Below are 25,174 nucleotides of genomic sequence, written 5' to 3' on the forward strand. Positions count from 1 at the left end.
GCTAGCTGTAAAGCAAGCTAGAACTTGTTCATCTCTAAGTTCCTTGTTTTTCTTTCAACCCTTTCAGTGCCCTGCAGGAGTCATTAAATCAAAACTTCATGCTGATCATCACCCACCGAGAAGTCCAGCGGGAGTACAACCTGAACTTCTCAGGAAGCAGTACTATTCAAGAGGTGAGTTACGTCTCACAGCTAAGAAATAAAGGTAGCTCATTATAGCTAATGTTGACCCTGTTAAAGAGGGCTTATCTGTTCTGGTTGGAGATTCTCTTTATGTTTCATTATTGGGTTCTTAAATTTTAATTAACTGGAGCATCAGTGATTACTGTAGATATACTAAATGACTTGACCTAGAAAGAAAGATGTAAATGGGAACTCTAGATAATTTTTAAACTAGTCAACTTGAAACACTACTTAAACATAACTGATTATTATGTAATATATTTCATGGTTTTATAGTAATTATTCAAAATACTAATTTGGAAATTGTTGACAAAATTCATTCTGGAGGATCTTTTATTTTATTTGAAAGGTCGCTTTCAAATAATTATTTATATTGCATACCCTGTTTCTAAAAGGAATTTGAGCAGCTCAATCCTGGCCTTGAGCAGGATTCCTAAGATGCTGCTGGAGACTATCTTATAGTGTCAATATTTTCTTCAACATGACCAACCGGGGCCACTCTTTCAAAAGAGAACCAACCCCAAGAGAGAAGTGGTACCTTCTTGGTATGCCTTGGGCCCCACCCACCTAAAGCTAGTAATTTTTCTCTATGGAGGGCGAGGGGAGCGTTTAAGGCTATGACAGCACTTGTGTTTACAAACATTGAAATGATGACTATGTCATATTACACCTTATAAGTTATGAAAGCAACACTCATTTGTCTACTAATTTCTCTAAAGAGAATTAATCATCCTTAATTTTGGATTATTTTATAATTTTTTTCTTAGACTACATTGCTTAAAATAATCAATGTCATTTTGAAAGAACAAGTCATTTTCACCCTAATGTTTTCTTTCTGAAGTATATGAATTGTTTCTGTAGACTATTAATGGTTTTCTTTTTTTATATTGTCAATGAATTTCAGCTTTGAATTTGACGTAAATAACTCATTGCTTTCAGTTTATTTTCTTTGATTACTTGAATAGTTTGTTGACTAGCAGCAAAAGTCTTTAAAATTTTTTCTGATCTGATTCCTAAACTGAATCATAGGTTTGAGTTATTTGATTTTTTTTTCAGGACTTTAAAATGTATAAATTGTGATTTCATTTTCAGCCTCCATAATATTTTATTCTCTAAATTGAAAAATTTAATTCCTTGAAGAATTATTTGTGTTTTTCTGGTAGAAATAATATTTTGCTATGGCTCTATCTCAGAGTTATTATAGTATTTGAAATTTCAATGGATAGTAAAATGTAAATTATGTATGTGAATATAATTAAACAAGGAAATTTAGATTTAAAATAACTTCAGTTTTTTCAAAACAAAGATAATAGGTAAATTTATTTTGTTGCTGACTTTTTAAAATTGAAGAGTAGTATAATGCATAGTGGATAAATATAGTTTGCCTTTTTTCTTTCGGATTGAATTTTCCAGCCATAATTTTGCTGCCACCCCCTCAATCCCCACCCGCAGTTTCTGTGATTTGGGTGTGTTTCATCTTTCTCCCACAAGAGGGCAGAAAGGACTATTCAGCAGATAGCCTAAAAATGCAATTCAGTGTTTTCAAATTAGCTTCTCTTATATTAACAAAAAGGAGCATAATGGCCAAGTTATTGTTTGATTTACAGATAATTGGCATATTGCAGGGAGGAGACTTAATTTCACCCTTTTAAATTAAACAGGGAGATTTAAAAAGACATAAAATATTCATTAATGTTCGGTGATTATAAAGTAGTGGCATATATTTATTTTACCTTTATTACTGTTTCGATGGGAAAATACTGCAAATATTTCCGAAATCGAGTTGGCCATACTGACAAGTTGAAATGTTTAAGCAGCGTTAATGCAATCTGCTCACACCTGATATCCTATGCAGAATGATTCAAAATGACTACATCAATTATTAAAAAGAAATATTTAAAATTCTGTAAATGTCCCATTGTGTGCCACAGTTGGCTGAAACTGTTCTCCATGGCCTGCTATTTAGATTATCAAATATATCTTAAGCTTCAAGGACTTAAAAACAGTTAATCTTTTTTATACCATTTTTTAAATGTCATTTTTAAAATGTTCCAGAAATATTTTTGCCAAGACAGATATTCTTATGTATTCCTTGTCAAGAGTTTGGTTTCCTTCCTTTTTTCTCTTTTTCCTTTTTTAATTTAAAATAATATTTTTAAATGCTAGTTTGCTAGTAACAAATACAGTTGCTACTTATGTCACTTGCTTCTCTGTGAGTAGACAGCTACACATAGGCTCTTTTAGTCTGTACAACATAGATAAAGGATGTGGGTCACCTCTCTGGGCCTAGTTCTGTGACTTTTCTGCTTAAACTTGTGGAATAGACAGGGTGGTTTTAGGTGAAGGACAAGATGTTCTTATCTACAGCCATTCAATTTACAATGACACTTAAGTATGTACATTTTTCTTGTTGCATGATTGGAAAGTTAGTTTCATTGCATCAAGATAAAAATATAATTGTGAAACAATTTTGTAGTTTTATTTTATAATGCTAGTATTTGTTTTTTATTAATGTGAATGCTTAATTATGCCATATATGCTAAATTTAAATTAATCTCTGTCACCAGTTTCAGGAATTTCATTTCAGTATTAATAGGTCCAAGAATAAATTCTGACTAACATAATTGAGGGAAAGGAAAAAATGTTTGAAACACGAAACAAAAATTCCTGGTCATTTTTTTTTTTTTTTTAAATTTTTGAAAGCCTTGCATTTTAAAAAGAAAGCTTTGCACTATTTTTTACCCTGAGGGAAATTTCTGTTAAATGAAATAGGATTGAAAAAGGCACTATGATTTCAACTTTTAATTAGAACAAAGTAGATTTTTTAAAAATACTGAGTTAGAAAATAGAACTAAAATGCAGTTTGAATTTCGAATAAACTATTCAATGACCATATGGTCATTGCAAGTTAGTGGTGTTAAACCAAGAGTTGTACAAGTGTTTGTTCATTCTGGCTTTGTGGTCTGCTGCCTCACAATGCATGACTTGTGTCCTTTGGGTGCTCTAGATTTTAATTTAAGCCAGTTAGTTATTGAGGGTTTTCGTTTGATTTTGTTTTTTTAAAGCTCTGTACAAATCCTTCCACTTACATTATCCTCCTAGTTGAGGAAAAAGCAGTGACAGAATAAAAAGGTCAGAATGGAGAGAGTTACAAGTAGTCTTAAGACAAAAAATCTTTTATCTTTTCCATTACGGCAAAACAGCTTATAAAAATCATCAATGAATGTGACAGTAACTTTGTGATAGTCTGTCTTTTTGACCTTTTTGGGTCCTAAATTAGCTATTTGTCACACTTTAAAATTGTGAATTTCCTTAAATAGGCTTACCTTATTTTAATGAATTTTTTTATGCTGAGAATTCAGATTTTTCAACAGTTTATTGTGCAGATTCTAGTAATTCTCACTAATGCTATTAAAGATCTGTGGTTACAAATGCACTTGGGATGGGTTAAATTAAGGGGAAAAAAAGATTGATTTGCTTTCAGCAAATCCAAAACCCAGGTGTGGAAAAGGATATGGAGTCCCTGAAATCAAGCCAACTTTTCTTGGAAACTGATTCTTTGTTATCGGTCTTACTACTGCAAAAGCTTCTGTTAGGTAAAATATTGTTTTCTTCGAATGTGTTATATAATTTAAGGAATATACACATGACCCAGAATAACAATAAGAAACCTAAGTATTCTTAGTGCAGAATCATGGAGTATTACTTATCTCTTATATCAAGAAGCATGATACATAGCTACTGGAATTATTTAAATCCTCTCCCAAGTTTCACTTTACCCCAGAATTCTTACTGTTCTTATTAATGTTGATTTAGTTCTTAATGGCATGAAAGGGGAAAATTGACAACCTGTAAAGATATATATTAGGGAGTAGTAAAACATTTCAGTACTAGTACGACCTTGTACAAACTAGTCATTAAGTGGGAAGCCATTAGAGTCGAATTAGTATCAGGAACTGAAAGAACTAAATACATAGATGATGCCAATCCTTAAAAATAATCTTGGTTACATAATCATGAAGCCGATTCTGAACATTTGAACCTAATGTCAGATTTTGTGTGTTGTGTCTATTTTTCTACTTGCTACTTTCTTAACTTGCTTTACAAACGTCAAATATTTTGAACTGTTCTCCTTTAATGCTGGTGGCCAGTAACAGTAATTAAAATATGTAGTGTTTTACAAATTGTGTTAATTATTGATGTTGTAGTAGTGGGTTGAATATACATTCTTAACTAACATGGCCTTTCTGTAAGTGTTTTAAGTATTGGGTGTTTTTTTTGGTTTGTTTGTTTGTTTTCTAGTATGGGGAGGTTTGGGGTTGCTGGCACAGAACTGAAATAAGAGTAGGATAACTGAGAATGTGCATATGCAAGAGGGTAAATTAAGTTGTGTGCTTATTTAATTAAAAGTTTAAGTGGTTTGTTTTTACTGCAAGATAAATGGCATATATTGGATCAATTATAATGAACCAATTTAATTAACATATATTATAGCTTGATTTTTTTCAAAATTTGAAATCATAAATGACATTTTAGCAAGAATGAAAGATATAATTTCTTCTGCAACTGGGCAGTGAATTCAAGCTTTCAGAAAAGAAGATTATGTGTTTCTTTCAAATATGCATATATGTTATTAGTTTCAAGTTGCATTTGGAAATTGAGATCTGTTGAAATCATACCACTTCAAATGAATAAATCAATAGGAATCATTTTATAAATATTGAGGTTTCCTGTGATTCTTAATAAATTATCCCCTGAGGTAATAAATTTAATATTTATAATGCAGCTCTTTGGAACTGACAAGTCTTTATCCCCCTCTAGAAGTATTTTAGAATAATCTGGATTGGATATGTTTTTCGACCCATATAAGTATTTGTCTACCTACATTTCAAGAAGACAGAGGCAATGAAATTTTAGGAATTAAGGACAGTCTTTAGCCTTTTGTTAGTTAAGATATGTATGTCAAACATCATAGCCAACTACCTTTTATAATTTGTGATTTCTGTGTTGGTAGTTTTGAAATGCCTGGGTTAAGAGAAATTACATTCAGTTATCAGAAGCTAATAAACATAAGATTTTTTTATATGCAAGAAAAGGCAGAGAGTAAATAATTGCACTGGTGACCAATACTGTAATAATCCTGTTTTACAATATGCACTTGACAGGTTGTAATAGTGCTAATTGAAGAGACTAATTCACACTTGCTTCATTCTATTCAAAGGCAAAATCAGCAGCTTGTTTTGCTTTTGACCAGATGGTCCTCATGAACACCTACTGTGCACTTTAAGTGCTTTACTAGAATTACAAAGGCCGGGGGCTGCGTTCGACTCCAAATGATTTGAGAAGGGTGGGGGGAAGAACCTCTGTGCTCAATGGATTTGGTGCAAGTAAATTAATTCTAGTGGACCCATTACACATTGAGCCCCCTTTTCAAAGCTCTGAGCCTTCTCGCTTGCTCTGTAGCAATGAGAAAGAGAAAGGCAGATTACTGCAAACAGAAATAAAAAAAAAAAAAGAGGGGGTATGAAAGGGAGAAAAGAGGCCTTGAAGCCTTTCATATCATTTGAGTTTTTCAAGTGCGTTATTTTTGGGGAGGGTGGATGTATGAAAAGCCAATTGGAGTTTTTTTTGTTTTAAAGTGCGCTATTTAAGCACCATGAATATAGGCGCAAGAGCAACAGTTGACTGAGTTTACTGTGGTGAAGCTTTGTGTCCGAGGATGAATCAAATTCATTATATTCAACTCTTTGTGTTTTAACATGAATGTAGGCTTAGTTTCACAAGACTGTGTCTGTTTAGGATAATTATAATTTAATATTTTCCTTTCATAAAGTTATCACTGTAGATGTCTAAAATTTTAATCAAAGCAGATTTTGTACATTGACTTTGAAGCCCCCTGACAGTTTAAAATTCAAAGGAAAGCTTTTTTAGTTTTCAAAAGAAAAGAAAGGCACATTCTAATGGCATTGAAGCAGAGATTATTATAACTAATTAGAAGTCACACATCTGTTAGCGTTTGGTTTGTGACTTATTTATGTATTTTTTGAGTAAAATATATACTTTAAAAATATATTGCTGTTATTGTATGAACCTAAAGGGATAAAATGCACTTAAAAGGGAACCATTTATTTGAGCCAACCATTTTTTGCAAGTCTCTAGATGGTCCTATAAAAATATGTAATGTAATAAAGTACATTAAATGTGAATTACAGTTGTATAATTAATAATCTTAATTTGGAATATGTTTTTAAACAAAATATTTTCACACAGTTCTGTTATAATTCTGATTATTAAAGTTATGAGATTAAAAAAATAAGCCTGTGCAGTTTGTGCAAATTTATAGTTATTTCTTATCCTTAAAGCTTGTAGTACTATAATTTGGAATACTAACACTGTAAAATAATTCATTCTTATTGTAAGCTATGTAGGTTAGGATACAAGAAATCAAATTTAGAATATACATCACTTGCTTTTTATGTTGTTATAGTTCTAAGTTTAATTCTTGTGATATATTTTAATGGCATTGTTTACTTTTGTTTAATGGCATATATTACTACCACCATGTTCCAGTTTATTTTAATTATAGCTATAAGCAAGGAATACAACAAAATCTTACCAATAGTACATAATGATAATTGTAAATGTTTCATAGTCTTTTTAAAGTTCAGATCATTTCTTCAAATGAATGTCTGGAATTTATATTTTAAAAGGCGTATTGCATCAATATGCTTTTCATGTCAGTAAGTTTTAATTATATTTTTAGAAAATAAAACACAGAAATACACAAGCAACCACAAAAATCTTTTTTATTTCTTAAAGGCTTCATGTAAGAGGGTAACATGCTTTTTTTGATATTTAAAATAAAATTTGATTCATATTAATGTACTCATACTTTGGGACTGCTCATTGAAATGTAAGTTATAGGGTGAGGAGGGATATAAGGGGAATTCCCAAACCTTCCATCAGCAAAATATCCAGTGAAATTTATAAGTAATGAAGCATTAATGAATTGATATCCTTGGGGAGAAAAATATTTCAAGAAAAAATATGAAAGATTAAGAAAAACTCACTGCAAAAAATTTTTTGCAGCAGACCATTTAAAAGAAAGGTAAAGGTACTAGATTTCCTTCTTGTAGGCACAGTGAAAAGCTATCTTTAATGCCAGAACCTCAGTTACAGAAGTGGATTGATCATGACAATGTAGTCACTTACTTAGATTGGGCTGATTCTTTGGTTTCACAGAGACAGTGCCTCATGCATGAAGAAGAGGTTTTTCTTTTTCAGCATTAAAATATTAACTCCTAGATTTCTGAATGCCAGCGACAAGGTTTTTTTCCTAGGATATGTGTTGGGAAAGGCTGTAATTTCTTCATAGATGTGTTAAGTACCACATTACTTAAGCTGAGAAGTATTTTAACATTTAACTATCCTCCAGTCATGAAATAAGAAATAGTAACCTCTTTATTCCTCACCAACCTTCTGTAAAACAAACACACCACACACACACACACACACACACACACACACACACACACACACACACACACACAAGGAATTAAACCAAAGGGAGGGTAAGTGAATATAAAGTGCTCATAAATATAATCTGTACGAAGCCTAGGCATATTAAGGTAAAGCCTGCATGTAAAAAAGTATTTACATGTTTATCTTTATATGCCAAAGGTTATGACAGCCTCTTAAAACATCTGATTATGGTAACTTTTCTTTTGTCTAATATGTCTTGTATATGACACAGTGTTATATAGTCAAGGAGTTTTTCTTTTTCAAACATACTTTTTATGGTAAATTTTCTTTTAAAAAAATTACTGCTCAATATAGGGCTATAGTATAGTAGCTTATTACCCTCAGTGTATTCCTATTATTATTTTGAAAACCTTTTTTTTAAGAGAAAAAAGATTTTAAAAGCTTGTAGTAAACATTTTATATAAATGACAAAATGTATTCCTTGCTTTGTGGTCATTGCGTGACCAGACAGTAGAGTACTGGATTGTTCTAGGGTTTTACAGCTGCAAGGCAAAAGCATCTGCTCACTGCAAAGCCGGCATTGTTTAATTTTGACACTGACTTTTCCATGAGTCTTGTACCAAGCACTGGATTAGATGCCACTAAGATGAAATTTGTTTTAAGTTGCTCCCAAAGTGCAGCTGTTCCTATATACGGCCTGCCTTGTAGCTTAACCAGAACAGACAGACATAGGATCAATCAGAATCTTTGCATAGGGTCACCTCAGTAGGCTAGGGGGGCCCAGAGAGAGAATGTTAATGATATTATTTATCATGAATAACTGCAAAATTAGTTTCTGGGCTTATTTAATGTCTGTAGCACAGCCCCCCACCTTTTAAAAGCAATAGAACTGTTATTAAATATTTAGCTTTTTAAACTGGATTATCATGGCTAAGTATTAGAGTGCCCCTGTATGCATTAGCATTAGGCACTATTTCTTCACAATCAACTGCAAGAAAAATGATTAGTTTATTGGTCACTAAAGTAGTGATTGGCTGAAAATAAAACCTATTCTAAAGTGGCTTTGCTAAAATCTTGAAAAGTGGACATTTTTATAGAATGATAATTTTTCTTTAATGTTTCAAGTGAATGAAAAATGAAAGAGCACCTCACTTCCCAGGTTTCCTGGGATTGTGTGAATTTCTACCCAGCTGGTCCAAATTGATTGATACAGGGCCAAATATTTGTCTGCCTACATTTCAAAGTCTATAATTTGCTAATGAATTGTGGTAATAATCTTTCATCATACATGAAAGATTTAGCCAAACAATTTGCTAAGTATATATTTTGATCATAAAATTTTTGGACTTACACCAAGCTTTACATCTACTTTATAGCTAATGCATGGGGGTGGAGGGAGGGCAGTAGGAAAAATAATACTGAGCATGGACATTTGATGGAAAGGATGAAGAAAGCATGAGGAAAGAAGGTACTTTGGAAAAGAATGATACTAGAAAAGTCCCATGAGTGACAGAGGAAAACCAATTATATTTGCACTTAAGAGTTCAAAATAGAATTTTTTAAAATGCCAGTACAGTTTTGGTTCGCAGTATCCAGAGATATATGGTATCCATTTAGATGAAGGCAAGGAAGGAATCTTTTTCTGTTTTGGCTACAGCTATTCCACACATTGATTATGATTGTAATTGCCTAGAAACTTGATGCTACACAAGTCAAATGCCCACAAAGTTTAAATAATTGAGAAATAACAGTCAAAGTCAAATGTTTGTTGAGGTTGATTAACAAGAATCCAGTGAAGAAATAAATGTGATTTGACTAATTCCAGAAGAAGCTGGGAGAGTAACCTCTTAGTAAAGCCTTTGAAAGGACTGTAGGCACCCAAGAGAACATTTTCTTCCTCCAAAACAAGAAAAGACTGTATAAAGGAAAATTAGGCTTGTTTCTGGGAGGCTATATACCTTTGCTTGGAAAAGCGTAAACCTTATTTTTTATGTATTTTGAGAGAGGAGCATAAGATATACTCCAGAGGAAATCCAGGATTACACTATGGAATGAAAGAGCTAGGCAATGTTCAAAATAAGACTCTATCTTACACATGTAATAACTCTTCCATTGTTAGAAATCAAGGTGCCATGATTTCCTATTTGACTTATATAATTTGAATTGTTTTCAAGTTGTGCATGTGGAGAATCTTGAATAATATTGGTAGAATTTCCCTTGCCTAGCCATTTAATAGCAAGTAGTTTTAAAAAAATAAATAAAAGGGCCAGGTGCAGTGGCTCACGCCTGTAATCCCAGCACTTTGGGAGGCCAAGGCGGGTGGATCACCTGAGATCAGGAGTTCAAGATCAGCCTGGCCAACATGGTGAAACTCCCTCTACAAAAAGTACCGAAATTAGCCGGGCATGGTGGCGGGCACCTGTAATCCCAGCTACTCAAGGCTGAGGCAGTAGAATCACTTGAACTCAGGAGGCAGAGGTTGCAGTGAGCCGAGATTGTGCCACTGCACTCCAGCCTGGGTGACAAGAGTGAGACTCTGTCTCAAAAAAAAAAAAAAGAACTTTGTTCTATAGAGAGAAATCACATATACTATAAAAGAGATGGATCCTCCATTTTATATTTTAAAGATAAACAACTCTAGAATTTTTATATACTTGCAGGACCTCTTGAATGTATAGTTAAATGGCACATTTGCAGGGCATTAATTTGCATTCATTTGTATAATTCCGCTTGTGTTCTCTGCTAGAAATAAGCCTGTTTTAGATGTTAGTACAGTGGATGTCTATCCAACGTGGCATCATTAGACACTATCTTGAAAGTATTTAGGAAAGTTAAAAATCTATGTCTAACTATAGCTTTATTCAGATGAATAGAAAATTTTGTTTCACGCACTGACTTTCTTAGCCTCTTTCCTTCTATTTTGCTGCCAGTTAAAATCTATCAATTTAATAGATGCCATAATTTTTTTTTTTTTTTTAATTTGAGACAGTCTTGCTCTGTCACCCAGGCTGGAGTGCAGTGGCACAATTTGGGCTCACTGCAACCTCTGCCTTCTGTGTTCAACCAATTCTCCACCTCAGTCTCCTAAGTAGTGGGTCTGTAGGCACCTGCCACCATACCTGGCTATTTTTTTCTGTATTTTTTAGTAGAGACAGGGTTTCACCATAGTGACCAGTCTAGTAACTCCTGACTACAGATGATCCTGCCCACCTCAGCCTCCCAAAGTGCTGGTATTATAGGAATGAGCCACCATGCCCGGCCTACATGCCATAATTTTTTGTAGGTATATTGTTACCACATTATAGTTGTTACTATAGCAAATACTTCTTAAAGTTTTGGTTTGGAGACCTTTGTGGGGTTTTTTTTTCTCCTGACTGTAGTATTATAGAAGAGATCCATAATCATTACTATGAAGAAAAACTTATAATGAAAATCACATTTAAATAAAATTAATTATAAGTGAGATAATTAGTAAGATTCCTTATTTTTTTAATGAAAACTCAATTTCAAAAGCAAATATTGGAGTTATAGGTTATGTATATGAAATTCAAAATATGCTGTTAGCATTTGTTTCTAGTCCTTTCGGTGTTCTGTTATCAAAGGTACATTATATTTACATGCCTTCTTTGCCTAATGAAAATGTAAAATAATTTTGCCTAAGAAGTATGTTTATAATGCCCTATAATCATCATCATAATAATAAGAAAAGCATATCATTTAAATATCAGCTCATTGCTGTTGAATTGGGAGATTTTTCCCTTATTCTTCATATCTTAAACAAGGAAATCTTAGTAAGGCATTTTTAAAGGCTGCTATTTTTTTGCTGGTCAGTTTTTTTTTATAACGACATATATATACATCACTTTGCTTGAAATTTGAAATGTCAGAAATATAGTAAATACCTTAAGAGTCTTGATTTCTGTTAATAATTGTCACTTCAAATATTGGTTTTAAAATTTGGTGATTATGTGGGAATTTAGAAATCTCATGTGCTTTGGCCAGGCGCAGTGACTCATGCCTATAATCCCAGCACTCTGGGAGGCCGAGGCGGGTGGATCACGAGATAAGGAGATGGAGACCCTCCTGGTGAAACCCCGTCTTTACTAAATATATAAAAAATTAGCCAGGCATGGTGGCACGCGCCTTTAGCCCCAGCTACTTGGAAGGCTGAGGCAGGAGAATCGCTTGAGCCCACGAGGCAGAGGTTGCAGTGAGCCGAGACTGCGCCACTGCACTCCACCCTGGGCAACAGAGCAAGACTGTATCAAAAAAAGAAAAAAAAGAAATCTCACGTGCTTCAAGTGAACCATTTGTATAGGTGTGTGTGTGAGAAAGCGAGAAAGACAGAAAGCATATGCTGGTCTATAGGCAGTGACTATATATATAAATGTGTAAATACGTTGCTATGAAATATAAGTAATCTTTTAATCCTTAAGGTATTACTTAAAGGGTTCAGTGTTGAAATAGAGTTTTCTGTTGCCATGGTGTTTGAATTTCTATAAATCAATTTTTTTCATGAATAATGAGGAATTTTTTATCTTAAAGTAGACTTTTACCTTATATGCATATGCTACAATAAGACTGTAAAAGTAAGTTATATTTACATAACAAGGCTTTCTAATATATAAGATTTTATAATATTGAGAGACAATAAATATAAATGGTGCTAATTTGATGTCATTAACTTGGTAAGTGGTAAGTGAATTAAAATTCCACATGGGCATTAAGACCGTGAAACTGGGCCAGGCACAGTGGCTCACGCCTGTAATCCTAGCACTTTGGGAGGCCGAGGTGGGTGGATCACCTGAGGTCAGGAGTTCAAGACCAGCCTGGCCATGATGGTGAAATCCCATCTTAAAAAAAAAAAAAAAAAAGATTGTGAAACCATTAGCCAGGTGTGGTGGTGGGGGCCTGTAATCCCAGCTACTCAGGAGGCTGAGGCAGAGAATCACTTGAACCCAGGAGGCAGAGGTTGCAGTGAGCTAAGATCACACCACTGCACTCCAGCCTTGGTGATAGAGCGAGACTCTGTCTCCAGAAAAAAAAAAAAAAGCTGGGTGCGGTGGCTCACCCCTGTAATCCCAGCACTTTGAGAGGCTGAGGCAGGAGGATCACGAGATCAGGGGTTCGAGACCAGCCTGACCAACATGGTGAAACCCAGTCTCTACTTAAAAATACAAAAATTAGCCAGGCGTGGTGATGCACACCTGTAATCCCAGCTACTTGGGAGGCTGAGGAAAGAGAATTGCTTGAATCTGGGAGGCAGAGGTTGCAGTGAGCCGAGCGCACCATTACACTCCAGCCTGGGTGACAGAGCGAGACTCCATCTGAAAAAAAAAAAAAAAAGAAAGACTATGGAACCAGCATAAGCACAGACAGATAGATCAATGCACTAGAATTGAGAACCTAGAAAGAAACCCTTACATTTATGGTCAATTAATTTGTAGCAAGATTACCAAGAAAATTCAACATGTGGTGCTGGAACAACTGGATATCTACATGCAAAAGAATGAAATCGGACTGTTCCCTCATACCATACAGAAAGAAAAAATAACTCAAATTGGATCACATATCCAAATCTAAGACTTAAAACTATAAACCTCATAGAAAAAAACATGAAAAATTTTTCTGGTTGTTGGGTTAGGTAATGGTTTTTCAGATAGGACACCAAAACCACAAACAAGGAAAAACAGGTTAATTGAACTTCATCAAAATTAAAAACTTTAGTGCCTCAAAGGGCATCATCAGTAAAATGAAATGACAGTTTACAGAATGGAAGAAAATATTTCCAAATTGTATATTGATAAGAGACTTATATCTAGGATATATAAAGAACTCTTATAACTCAATAATAAAAAGACAAATAATCTAATTGAAAATTGGCAAAGGATTTGAATACACATTTCTCAAGAGAAGATATGCAAACAGCCAATAAGCAAATGAAAAGTTGCCCAACATCTTTAGTCATTAGGGAAATGCAAATAAAAAATCCAAAGAAATTGAAATCAGTGTGTCAAACAGATATCTACATTCCAGTATTCATTGAAGCATTTTTCACAATAAGCAAGCAAGATATGGAAGCACTCTAAGTGTTCATCAATGAATAAATGGATAGAGATCATGTGGTATATATTAATAGATACAACAGAATACTATTCAGTCTTTTAAAAAAAAAAATTTGTCATTTTCCCCAACATGGGCAGACCTGGAAGACAGTATGCTAAGTGAATAAACATGATCTCCTTTATATATGGATTCTAGAAAAGTCAAACTCATAGAAGTAGAGAGGAGAATGTTGATTATCAGAAGCAGAGATCATGCGGTATATATTAATATATACAACAGAATATTATTCAGCCTCTAAAAAGAAGAAAATTCTGTCATTTGCAACAACATGAGCAGACCTAGAAGACAGTATGCTGAGTAAACATGATCTCCTATATTTATGGATTCTAGAAAAGTCAAATTTATAGAAGTAGAAAAAGGAATGATGATTACCAGAGGATGGTGGTAGGGTATAGAGGGGTAGGAATGAGGAAAGAGGAGATATTGGTCAAAGGGTACAGAGTTTCAGTTTGACAGGAGTAATAAATTTTAATCTTTTGCACAGCAGGTTGACTATATTTAATAATGTGTTATATGTTTCAAAATTGCTAAAAAATTAGAATTTAAATGTTCTCACCACAAAAAAATAATAAATACTTCAAGTGCTGGATATGTGGGGATTATTGTTTTGGTTTGTTACCCAGGCTAGAGTGCAGTGGCACAGTCACTGCTTACTGCAGGCTCAAGCTCCTGGGTTTAATCAATCCTCCCACCTCAGCCACCTGAGTAGATGGGACTACAGGCACTTGCCACAATGCCCAGCTAATTTTTGTATTTTTTGTAGTGATGAGGTTTCACCATGTTGCCCAGGCTAGTCTGAAACTCCTTGGGCTCAAGTGATCTGACTGCCTGGGCCTCCCAAAGTGCTGGGATTACAAGTGTCAGCCTCTACTCCCAGCTTGCTGAATATGTTAATTAACTTGATTTAATCATTTCACAATGTAAACATATATAAAAACATAACTTTATACCCCGTAAATATATAAAATTATTATTTGTCAATTAAAACAAAGGAAAAAGCACAATGAACTACCCCTTTATACCACTAGGATGACTAGAATTGTAAAAGGTGGGCTGTATGTGGTGGCTCACGCCTGTAATCCCAGTCTCTACTAAAAATACAAAAATAGCCAGGCATGGTGGCCCATCCTTGTAATCCCAGCTACTCAGGAGGTTGAGGCCAGTGGATCACTTGAGGTCAGCAGTTCAAGACCAGCCTGGGCAACATGGTGAAACCCCATCTCTACTAACACAGACATTAACTGGATGTGGTGGTGGGTGCCTGTAATCTCTGTTACTGGGGAGACTAAGGCATGAGAATCATTTGAACCCAGGAAGTAGAGGCAGCAGTGAGCTGACATCGTGCCACTGCATGCCAGCCTGGCTGACAGAGTAAAACTGTGTCTTGGAAAAAAAAAAAAGGTGACAGTGACAAGTGTTGTATTGCAAGGATGTTGAGAAATGTAAGATATTACACATTGCTGGTGGAATTATGACATGATGCAGTAGCTGTGGAAAAAAGTTTGATAGTTCCTCAAAATGTTGAACATAGTTACTATCTATCTGACTCAGCAATTCTAGATATATAATGAGAATTGAAAACATACGTCCATACAAAAATGTGTACGTGAATGTTTATAGTAATTGGTTCATAATAGCCAAAATGTAGAAGTCCATTAATGGATGAATGAATAAACAAATTGTGGTATATTCATACAATGGAATATTTTCAGTCACAAAAAATGGAATGAAATATGGATACATATGACAACATCAATGAACCTTAAAAATATGCTAAATGAGGCCAGGCACAGTAGCTCACGCCTGTAATCCCAGCACTTTGGGAGGCCGAGATGGGTAGATCACCTGAGGTTGGAAGTTCAAGACCAGCCTGAACAACATGAGAAACGCCATCTCTGCTAAAAATACAAAAATAGCCAGACATGGTGGCCCATCCTTGTAATCCCAGCTACTCAGGAGGCTGAGACAGGAGAATCACTTGAACCCAGGAGGCAGAGGTTGTGGTGAGTCAAGATTGCGCCGTTGCACTCCAGCCTGGCCAACAAAAGCAAAACTCCATCTCAAAAAAAAAAAAAAAAAAAAAAAAGCTAAACGAAAGGAATTCAACACAAAAAGCCACATATTATGTAATTACATTTACATAAAATGCCCTGAGTAGCTGGGTGCAGTGGCTCACGCCTGTAATCCCAGCGCTTTGGGATGCTGAGGCGGACAAATCACTAGGTCAGGAGTTTGAGACCAGTCTGACAACATGTTGAAACCCCATCTCTACTAAAAATACAAAAAAATATCCAGACGTGATGGCAGGCTCCTGTAATCCCAGGTACTCTGGAGGCTGAGGCAGGAGAATGGCTTGAACCCGGGGGCGGGGAGGGGGGTGGTTGCAGTGAGCCAAGATCGCACCATTGTACCCCATGGGCCAGGAAAGCAAGACTCCTTTTCAAAAAAAAAAAAAAAAAAAAAAAAGCCTAGAATTCACACATCTATGGGGCACCCGGCTGGAGGGAAAGGAAAATAGGTAATGACTGCTATTGTCTTTGAGGTTTTATTGTTTTTGTTTTGACATTTCAGTAATAATCACAAGTTATGCAGCACAATGCATTTTAAACTTCTTCAAATAATTATTTTCTTTGTATGCAGCAGTTTTTTTGTTTGTTTGTTTTTGAGATAGTCTTGCTCTGTCACCCAGGCTGGAGTGCAGTGGCTCAATGCAACCTCTGCTTCCCGGGGTCAAGCTCACTGCAACTTCTGCCTCCCCAGTTCAAGCAGTTCTCCTGCTCAGACTCCTGAGTAGCTGGGATTACAAACATGCACCACCACACCCAGCTAGTTTTTGTATTTTTGATAGAGACATGGTTTCACCACATTGGTCAGGCTAGTCTTGAACTCCTAACCTCAGGATCGCCCGCCTCAGCCTCCCAAAGTGCTGGGATTGCAGGCACGTGTCACCGTGCCCGGCCAGTGTGCAACAGTTTTATACAAGAAATATAATGTAATTTAAACAAAACACAATGATCTTTCTATTTATACTGTAGAATGTTTAATGAACGTGGAGAATCTGTTTAAATCTTAATGTTTCATGGGTACAAATTTGTATTTGGTATCTTACCTCTCCCTACAAAAGCTAATTTTCAGAATTCTAAAATAAAGTAACAGAAAATAGAATGGCATGTTTTTAGGGTTTGTCTGTGTTGCCACATACAATCTGTATTTTATTCCTTTTTTAAGACTGAACAATATTCCATTGTATGGATATACCACATTTTTGTTCATTCATTAATGGACACTTGGGTTACTTCCACCTCTTAGCTATTATGAATAATGCTGCTGTGAACATTCATTTACATGTTTTTGTTTGTACATATATTTTCAATTATCTTGTTATAATCTAGGAGTAGAATTACTGTGTCAGATGGTAACTTTACCATATATATGATTTTTCTGTTTTTCTAATTGTAGTAAAATATGTATAACATAAAATTTAGCATTTTAGCCATTTTTACATAAAGTTCAGTGACACCAAGTGACATTCACATTCTTGTGCAATCATCACTTTACCCCATTTTCAAAACCTTTTTTGTCTTTACAAATCAAAACTCTGTACCCATTAAACAGTAACTACTCCCTATTCCACTTTGCCTCTAGCTCCTAGCCAACCACCGCTCTACTTTCTGTCAAATTCTCAGTTTGACTACCCTAGGTGCCTCATAAAGTGAAATGATACAGTATGTGGCTTTTTCTATCTGGCTTATTTCACTTAGCTTACTCTTTTCAAGGTTCATTCATGTCGTAGCATGTGGTAGACTTTTATTTTTTTTAAAGGCTGAATATTCCATCATATGTAAGTACCACATTTTGTTTGTCCATTCACGCACTGATAGACTGTTGGGTTGTTTTCACCTTTTAGGTATTGTGAATAATGCTGCTATAAACATAAGTTGTACAGATACATTTTCGAAGTCCTGCTTTCAGTTCTGTCTGTTACGTATATACTCAAGAAATGAAATTGCTGACTCATATGATAATTCTGTGTTCACGTTTTTGAGGAACAGATTTTCATAGTGACTATACCATTTTATATTTCTTCCAGCAATGCATAAGGGTTTCTATTTCTCCACGTACTAACCAATACTTGTTATGTTCTTTTTTTTTTTTTTTTTTTTAAGACTAGCCATTCTAGTGGAGGTAAAGTAGTATCATTGTGATTCTGGTTTGCATTTTCCTAATGGCTAGATTTTAAGCATCATTCTTTTTTTTTTTTTTTTTTTTTTGGAGATGAAATCTTGCTCTGTTGCCCAGGCTGGATGCAGTGGCATGATCTCCGCTCGCTGCAACCTCTCTCCCTTCTGGGTTGAAGCAGTTCTCCCGCCTCAGCCTCCCAAGTAGCAGGGATTATAGGCGCAGAACCCATGCCTGGCTAAGGCTAATTTTTGTATTTTTAATAGACATGAGGTTTCACTATTTTGGCCAGGCTGGTCTCTAACTCCTGACTTCAGGTGATCCACCCACCTGGGCGTCCCAAAGTGCTGGGATTACAGGCATGAGCCACTGCACCTAGCCCATTTTGAGCATCATTTCATGTGTTAATATTGACCATTTATGTATCTTCTTTGGAGAAATGTCTATGCAAATCCTTTGCCCATTTTTTAGGTTGTTTTTTGTTGTTTTTGTTTGTTTGTTTTTTGAGTGATAAAATGTTATGGAATTAGTGAAGGTGGTTGTATGACTGTGAATAGACTGAAAACTACTGAGTTATACATTGAAAAATAAAAAAGAAACTAAATATGAGATTGAGAACTGAGGGCTTAAAAGGAGAGCTACACGTACAAAATAAAAAATTGTTCCAAAAAGGGAAACTAGAGAATTGGAAATTGTCCCACTTGGATAAAATATAAAAATACCAAGTTTCAGGTCGGACGCAATGGCTCATGCCTGTAATCCTAGCACTTTGGGAGTCCAAGGTGTGTGGATCAGCTGAGGTCAGGAGTTTGAGTCCAGCCTGGATAACGTGGCAAAACCTCATCTCTGCTAAAAATGCCAAAATTAGCTGGGCATGGTGGCATGCACTTGTGGTCCCAGCTACTCGGGAGGTTGACGTGGAAGAGTCGCTTGAACCCAGGAGGCGTAGGTTGCAGTGAGCTGAGATTGCGCCACTACAGTCCAGCCTGGCGACAGAACAAGACTCTGTCAAAAAAAAAAAAAAAAAAAAACAAGTTTCAATATACCAGTGTTTGCCAAGAGTTTAAAGAACTCTTGCTGAGGTATTGCCTAGGTATTTTTTCTCACTATTGAAGTTAAACCAAGAAAAAATAGACTTCATAATGTTGGAGTCAGTTTTCTTGAGTTTGATATTAAGCATTGGAGAGTTTTATGTAACCGTAATTTATGTGTTTCCGTTACGTTGTTTTAAAGGGGACATACTTCTACTGTTTTTCCAACTATTAGCCGGCAGTTATGTCGCACTGCTAGAATAACATTTCAAGTTGGTTAAGAGCAACTTTTCTAGGTGATAACATGGCCTATTACTGGGTACTGTTTACATTATCATACAAAGTTTCTGTGACTAACCTTGCATAGCGCTTGCCATCAGTATTTTTCTGTTGCTATAATGTAGTGGAAGTGTATTTGAGCAGGGAATGACTACTTTAGGGAATAAACATATTAATTAGCGTGTTTGAAAACATACTCTCTATGGGGTAATTATCATATATCATCTATATTTCTAGTTGAGATCCATTAGGAAGGAGAATAGTTTTTACTTCATAGTAATTTGAGTGTATTTCTGGGGAAAATGTGCTAGTCAGTGATACTCTAGTTGCTGACCTTGAAAGTTCATGCCTACTTCATTGAGGGGAAAGAGGAGGAAACTTCATGTTGAGTTGATGTTTTATACTTTTCAACTCCTTTCCCCAACCTTAGTTAATTTGATTCTTAAAGCATCTAACTAGTGTCAGTAGCTGTACACTTGTACACATATAGCTGAACAAGTTGAAAATGGCGTCTCCTGAAGCTGTGCAACACATCTTGGTGAGGGTGCTAATATAGGACTTAATGGTCAACTCTTCCTGCTGTATAAACAGAGGTACTGATGCAGAAGATAGGTAAGTGTACTTAAGAATTCACAATAAGGCCATTGCTTTTCCCCACTTTATGATTTGTAGTGCTTTCTGTGACTTCATTTCCTTAATCTTTCATCCATTATACTCTATGTGCTATAGCAGTAGTTTATCTCACCCTCCTTCTATCTCGCTACATGGGCTCTTTCCTTATCTGTAAAATTAGCATAACAGTAGTATTACTTCCTTGACAGATGTTGTTTGTGAGAATGAAAGTGAGACAATGGGCTGGGCATGATGGCTCACACTTTTAATCCCAGCACTTATAGGCAGGCAGATTACCTGAGGTCAGGAGTTCCAGACCAGCCTGGCCAAAGTGGTGAAACCCCATCTCTACTAAAAATACAAAAATTAGCCGGGCATGGTAGCACACACCTATAATCCCAGCTACTCAGGAAGCTGAGACAGAAGAATTGCTGGAGCCCAGGAGATGGAAGTTGCAGTGAGCCAAGATTGTGCCACTGCACACCAGCCTGGCTGACAGAGCAAGACTTTGTCTCCAAAAAAAAAAGAGAGAGACAATGTAGGTGAATGCAACTTTATTAACTCTAGAATGTTTTTTCTAGAAGTTATTCGTCTTTCCATGTACCTCAGATTTTACTAACTGATATTTACTTACCTGCCTCTGAACACATGTATTTTTTAAAAGGATGTGATTTCTTGCTCATGTAGTTCCCTCAGCCTTAACCCTTCTCCTCATGCCATTCAAAGATCCGTATATGTTTCAAGAAGACTACATTCAGCTGACACATCCTTCAGGAAACCTTTTATAATCCTGTGTCCTATGTGAACACAACCTCTCCTTATTTCCTGAGTTAGCCTTCAAATACCACACAGTGATATTGTGCCTCATACAACATTTGTGTAATTGGCTTCATCTGTCTTATAGCCTATATACTCTTTGAGTGGGGGGTGACTATATCTTACTGATGTTTATGTTCTCTATAGAAAAGAACAGAATGTTTTAAGAATAATCAAAGAACAAAAAGTATTTGTTGAAATTAACTGAATTTCTTTAAACCAATTTAACTATAACACTTTTTTTTTTTTCTTTTTTTGAGACGAAGTCTCGCTTTGTCACCAGGCTGGAGTTCAGTGGCTCCATCTTGGCTCACTGCAACCTCTGCCTCCAGGGTTCAAGCTATTCTCTAGCCTCAGCCTCCCAAGTAGCTGGGACTACAGGTGCGTGCCACCACACCCAGCTAATTTTTGTATTTTTAGTAGAGATTGAGTTTCACCATGTTGGTCAGGTTGCTTTCGATCTCTTGACCTCGTAATCTGCCCGCCTCGGCCTCCCAAAGTGCTGGGATTACAGGTGTGAGCCACCGAGCCCAGCCTCTAGCACTTTCTATTGTATCTATATTGTAGCATGTATTGGTGTTAACTTGGAAACATTCAATTGAAGTTATTAGTTAAATGCTCTAGCTCACTCCTATTAGTGCAAGAAAGCTGATTGTTAAATATTCAATAATTTTGTCAATCTGACAAAGTGTTGGTACTTTGAAATTGCTTCAGTGGGATTACTTATCTCATGGAAATTGGCAAACTCTTCAAAACACTGTTTTTTGTTTTGGGAGACCCATTTACCAGTACATCATTTGTTGTATGTCTCTGACCCCCACTAGAGTATGAGCTGCTTCAGATTCACCTCTGCCTGAATGCCTTGACTATGATAGGAACATTCCTTGCTGAAGTAATGAATAAATAAGTGATTGAATATATCAGCTGCTTTATTCCTCTACTGCCTGACCCCTGCTGGCAGAGACCAAATTTCAGAATCGAGTGAATTTTTCGAGACTGAGTTTTAAAATGGCCTATTGCCATAGGCTGTAGCTTCTTTCTGCTTCAGAGTTTGAACCAAAAAAAAAAAAGTCTATTGGAAATCAAGGCTATTAAACACACATGTTTCAATAGCACAGTAAGCATGGCATTTCTGTCTATTATCACCTTGTTAAGCTACTCCTGCTATGACTTTGCTGCCTACTAAGTTTTTGGCATCTATTGCTTAACTAACTCACCTTTCAATTTCCAAGTTGGAAACCAATAGTGTGAACCATTTCAAATTAGCTCAAAGATTTCCTTTCACATTATAAGAGCTAACTGATTAATTTTTCCTAGTTATAGGTGGTATAAATACCAACAAATGAAAATACAATGTCTCGAGGCCTTAAAATATTACTTTAAAAAATTACTGTGTTAAAATAACTTGTATTTCCTATTAAGGTCCCTGTCAGTTTTTATCAAAAGTAACATTTATATAAAATTGAAATTGAGGTATAATTTTTTTTTTTTTTTTTTAATGAGATAGGGTCTCACTTTGTCACCCAGGCTGGAGTACAGTGGCATAGTCTTGGCTCACTGCAACCTCTGCCTCCTGGCTTCAAGCGGTTCTCCCACCTCAACTCTGGAGTAGCTGGGAGGACAGGTGTGTGCCACCACACCCAGCTAATTTTTGTATTTTTAGTAGAGATGGTGTTTCACCAGTTGACCAGTCTGGTCTCGAACTCCTGTCCTCAAGTGATCCACCCACTTCGACCTCCAAAAATGCTGGGATTACAGGCATGAGCCACTACACCTGGTCTAGGTATAATGTTTTTTTTTTTTTTTTTTTTTTTTTGAGACAGAGTTTCACTCTTGTTACCCAGGCTGGAGTGCAATGGCGCGATCTTGGCTCACCGCAACCTCCGCCTCCTGGGTTCAGGCAATTCTCCTGCCTCAGCCTCCTGAGTAGCTGGGATTACAGGCACGCGCCACCATGCCCAGCTAATTTTTTGTAGTTTTAGTAGAGACGGGGTTTCACCATGTTGACCAGGATGGTCTCGATCTCTTGACCTCGTGATCCACCCGCCTCGGCCTCCCAAAGTGCTGGGATTACAGGCTTGAGCCACCGCGCCCGGCCCTAGGTATAATGTTAAGAGTCATTTGGATTTTGTGTTTTCTCTAAAACAACCTCCATAATCATGATGTATATATGTTTTCTTTTAAAATAGTGTCTTTCTAACCATCATATGTAACATGTACTGTCGTCTATACCTGAAACTGTTTTTAATTTCTTGTTAAATTTTGGATAAGATAAGCACGATATTCAGATCTTAACACTAAATATTAAAAGAATAAAAATAGCTGGCCGGGTGCGGTGGCTCACGCCTGTAATCCCAGCACTTTGGGAGGCTGAGGCAGGTGGATCACAAGTTGGAGAGTTCAAGACCACTCTGGCCAAGATGGTGAAACCCCATCTCTACTAAAAATACAGAAAATTAGCCAGGCATGGTCCCACATGCCTGTAATCCCAGTTACTCAGGAGGCTGAGGCAGGAGAATCGCTTGAACCCGAGAGGCGGAGGTTGCAGTGAGCTGAGATCGCGCCACTACACTCTAGCCTGGATGACAATGCAAGACTCTGTCTCAAAAAAAAAATAATAATAATAATACAGCTTCTCCCTGAAGTCCTCAGTTTTATGTTCTGTATACAATATTTACTGTTAGTTATAGTACCTGAAGTTCTTTTCAAAAAGGCTGAGATATACTAGTTTATATAATATTAAATACATAGCAGATTTACTTTTGTAACTGAGGAGGTAAGTAGGCTAACCAGTTACCAACATAATTTTTGTTTTGGAGTTCTGCTATCATTGTAAACAATAGGTTTAATGTTTTGTTGGAAAATCAAAACAGAAAGCGACATTAGACGACATGCGTATTTGTTGGTTTTATTGAAAGATGCAAAATATTTTACAGTTCTATGGCTCACTGCAACCTCAACCTCCCAACTTAATCAATTCTCCCACATCAAACAGCTAATTGTTTTTTTAAAATAGAGACAGGGTCTCCCTATGTTTCCCAGGCTTGTCTGGAACTCCTGGGCTCAAGTGATGGGCCCACCTTGGCCTCCCGAAGTGCTGAGATTAACACATGTGAGGACTATGCTGGGCCTCATAGTTTTAATTAGGTACAAGTACCCTCTATCTCTAGAGTTACACATTGAAATACTGTTCTGGAGGCTAGGTGTGGTGGTCACACCTGTAATCCCTTCACTTTGGGAGGCCAAGGCAGGTGGATCGCTTGAGCCCAGGAGTTCATGACCAGCCTTAGCAGCATGGTCAGACCCTGCTTCTTAAAAAAAAAAAAAAAAAAAAAAAACCGCAAAAATTAGCCAGGCATGGTGGTGTGGTACCGGCTACCCAGGAGGCTGAGATGGCAAGATCACTTGGGCCTGGGAGGTGGAAGTTGCAGTGAGCCCATATTGCACCACCAGCCTCCAGCCTGGGGACAGAGCAAGATCCTGTCTCAAAAAGGAAAAACAAAAAAGAGGCCGGGCACAGTGGCTCACACCTGTAATGCCAGTACTTTGAGAGGGTAAGGTGGGCGGATTACCTGAGGTCAGGAGGTTGAGATTAGCTTGGCCAACAAGATGAAACCCCAGTCTCTACTAAAAATACAAAAAAAAAAAAAAAATTAGCTAGGCGTGGTGGCACATGTCTGCTACTCAGGAGTCTGAGGCAGGAGAATCGCCTGAACTTGGGAGGTGGAGGTTGCAGTGAACTGAGATCACATCATTGCACTCCAGCCTGGACAACAAGAGCAAAACTCTATCTCCAAAAAGAAAAGAAAAGAAAAAGAAAGAAATATTGTGCTGTATGGAATTGATATACCACAGCTATTGAAAATATTTAAGAATTATAACATCTTCAGGCTGGGCATGGTGGCTCACGCCTGTAATCCCAGCACCCTGGGAGGCTGAGGTAGACAGATCACCTGACGTCAGGAGTTCAAGACCAGCCAACATGGAGAAACCCATTTCTACAAAAAATACAAAATCAGCCTGGTGGCTCATGCCATTAATCTCAGCTACTCGGGAGGATGAGACAGGAGAATCGCTTGAACCCAGGAAGTGGAGGTTGCAGTGAGCTTAGATCCTGCCATTGCACTCCAGCCTGAGCGACAGAGCAAGACTCTGTCTCAAAAGAAAAGGTTGGGCATGTCGGCTTACACCTGTAATCCCAGCACTTTGGGAGGCTGAAGTAGACGGATCATGAGGTCAGGAGTTTAAGACCAGCCTGACCAACGTGGTGAAACTTCACCTCTACTAAAAATACAAAAATTAGCCGGGTGTGGTGGCACATGTGCCTGTAATCCCAGCTACTCAAGAGGCTGAGGCAGGAGAACCACTTGAACCCAGGAGATGGAGGTCCCAGTGAGCCGAGATCGTGCCACTGTACTCCAGCCTGGGCGATAGAGCAAGACTTCATCTTAAATTAATAATAATAAT

General features: G+C 36.6%; 1 protein-coding gene across 2 annotated transcripts in view; it reads left to right on the forward strand.

The window, feature by feature from the left end:
* FAF1 (Fas associated factor 1) overlaps positions 1 to 25,174 on the forward strand; it is a 527,910-nt gene that overhangs the window by 253,138 nt on the left and 249,598 nt on the right. For both annotated transcript variants that reach the window (XM_032297137.1, XM_032297138.1), the window contains exon 7: positions 68 to 173. In XM_032297137.1, coding sequence (XP_032153028.1) covers positions 68 to 173 — 106 coding nt within the window. The remainder of the gene's footprint in view (positions 1 to 67; positions 174 to 25,174) is intronic.

The sequence above is a fragment of the Sapajus apella genome, unplaced genomic scaffold, assembly GCF_009761245.1.
Source record: "Sapajus apella isolate SASKATOON/1434 unplaced genomic scaffold, GSC_monkey_1.0 scaffold36, whole genome shotgun sequence".
Lineage (NCBI taxonomy): Eukaryota > Metazoa > Chordata > Mammalia > Primates > Cebidae > Sapajus > Sapajus apella.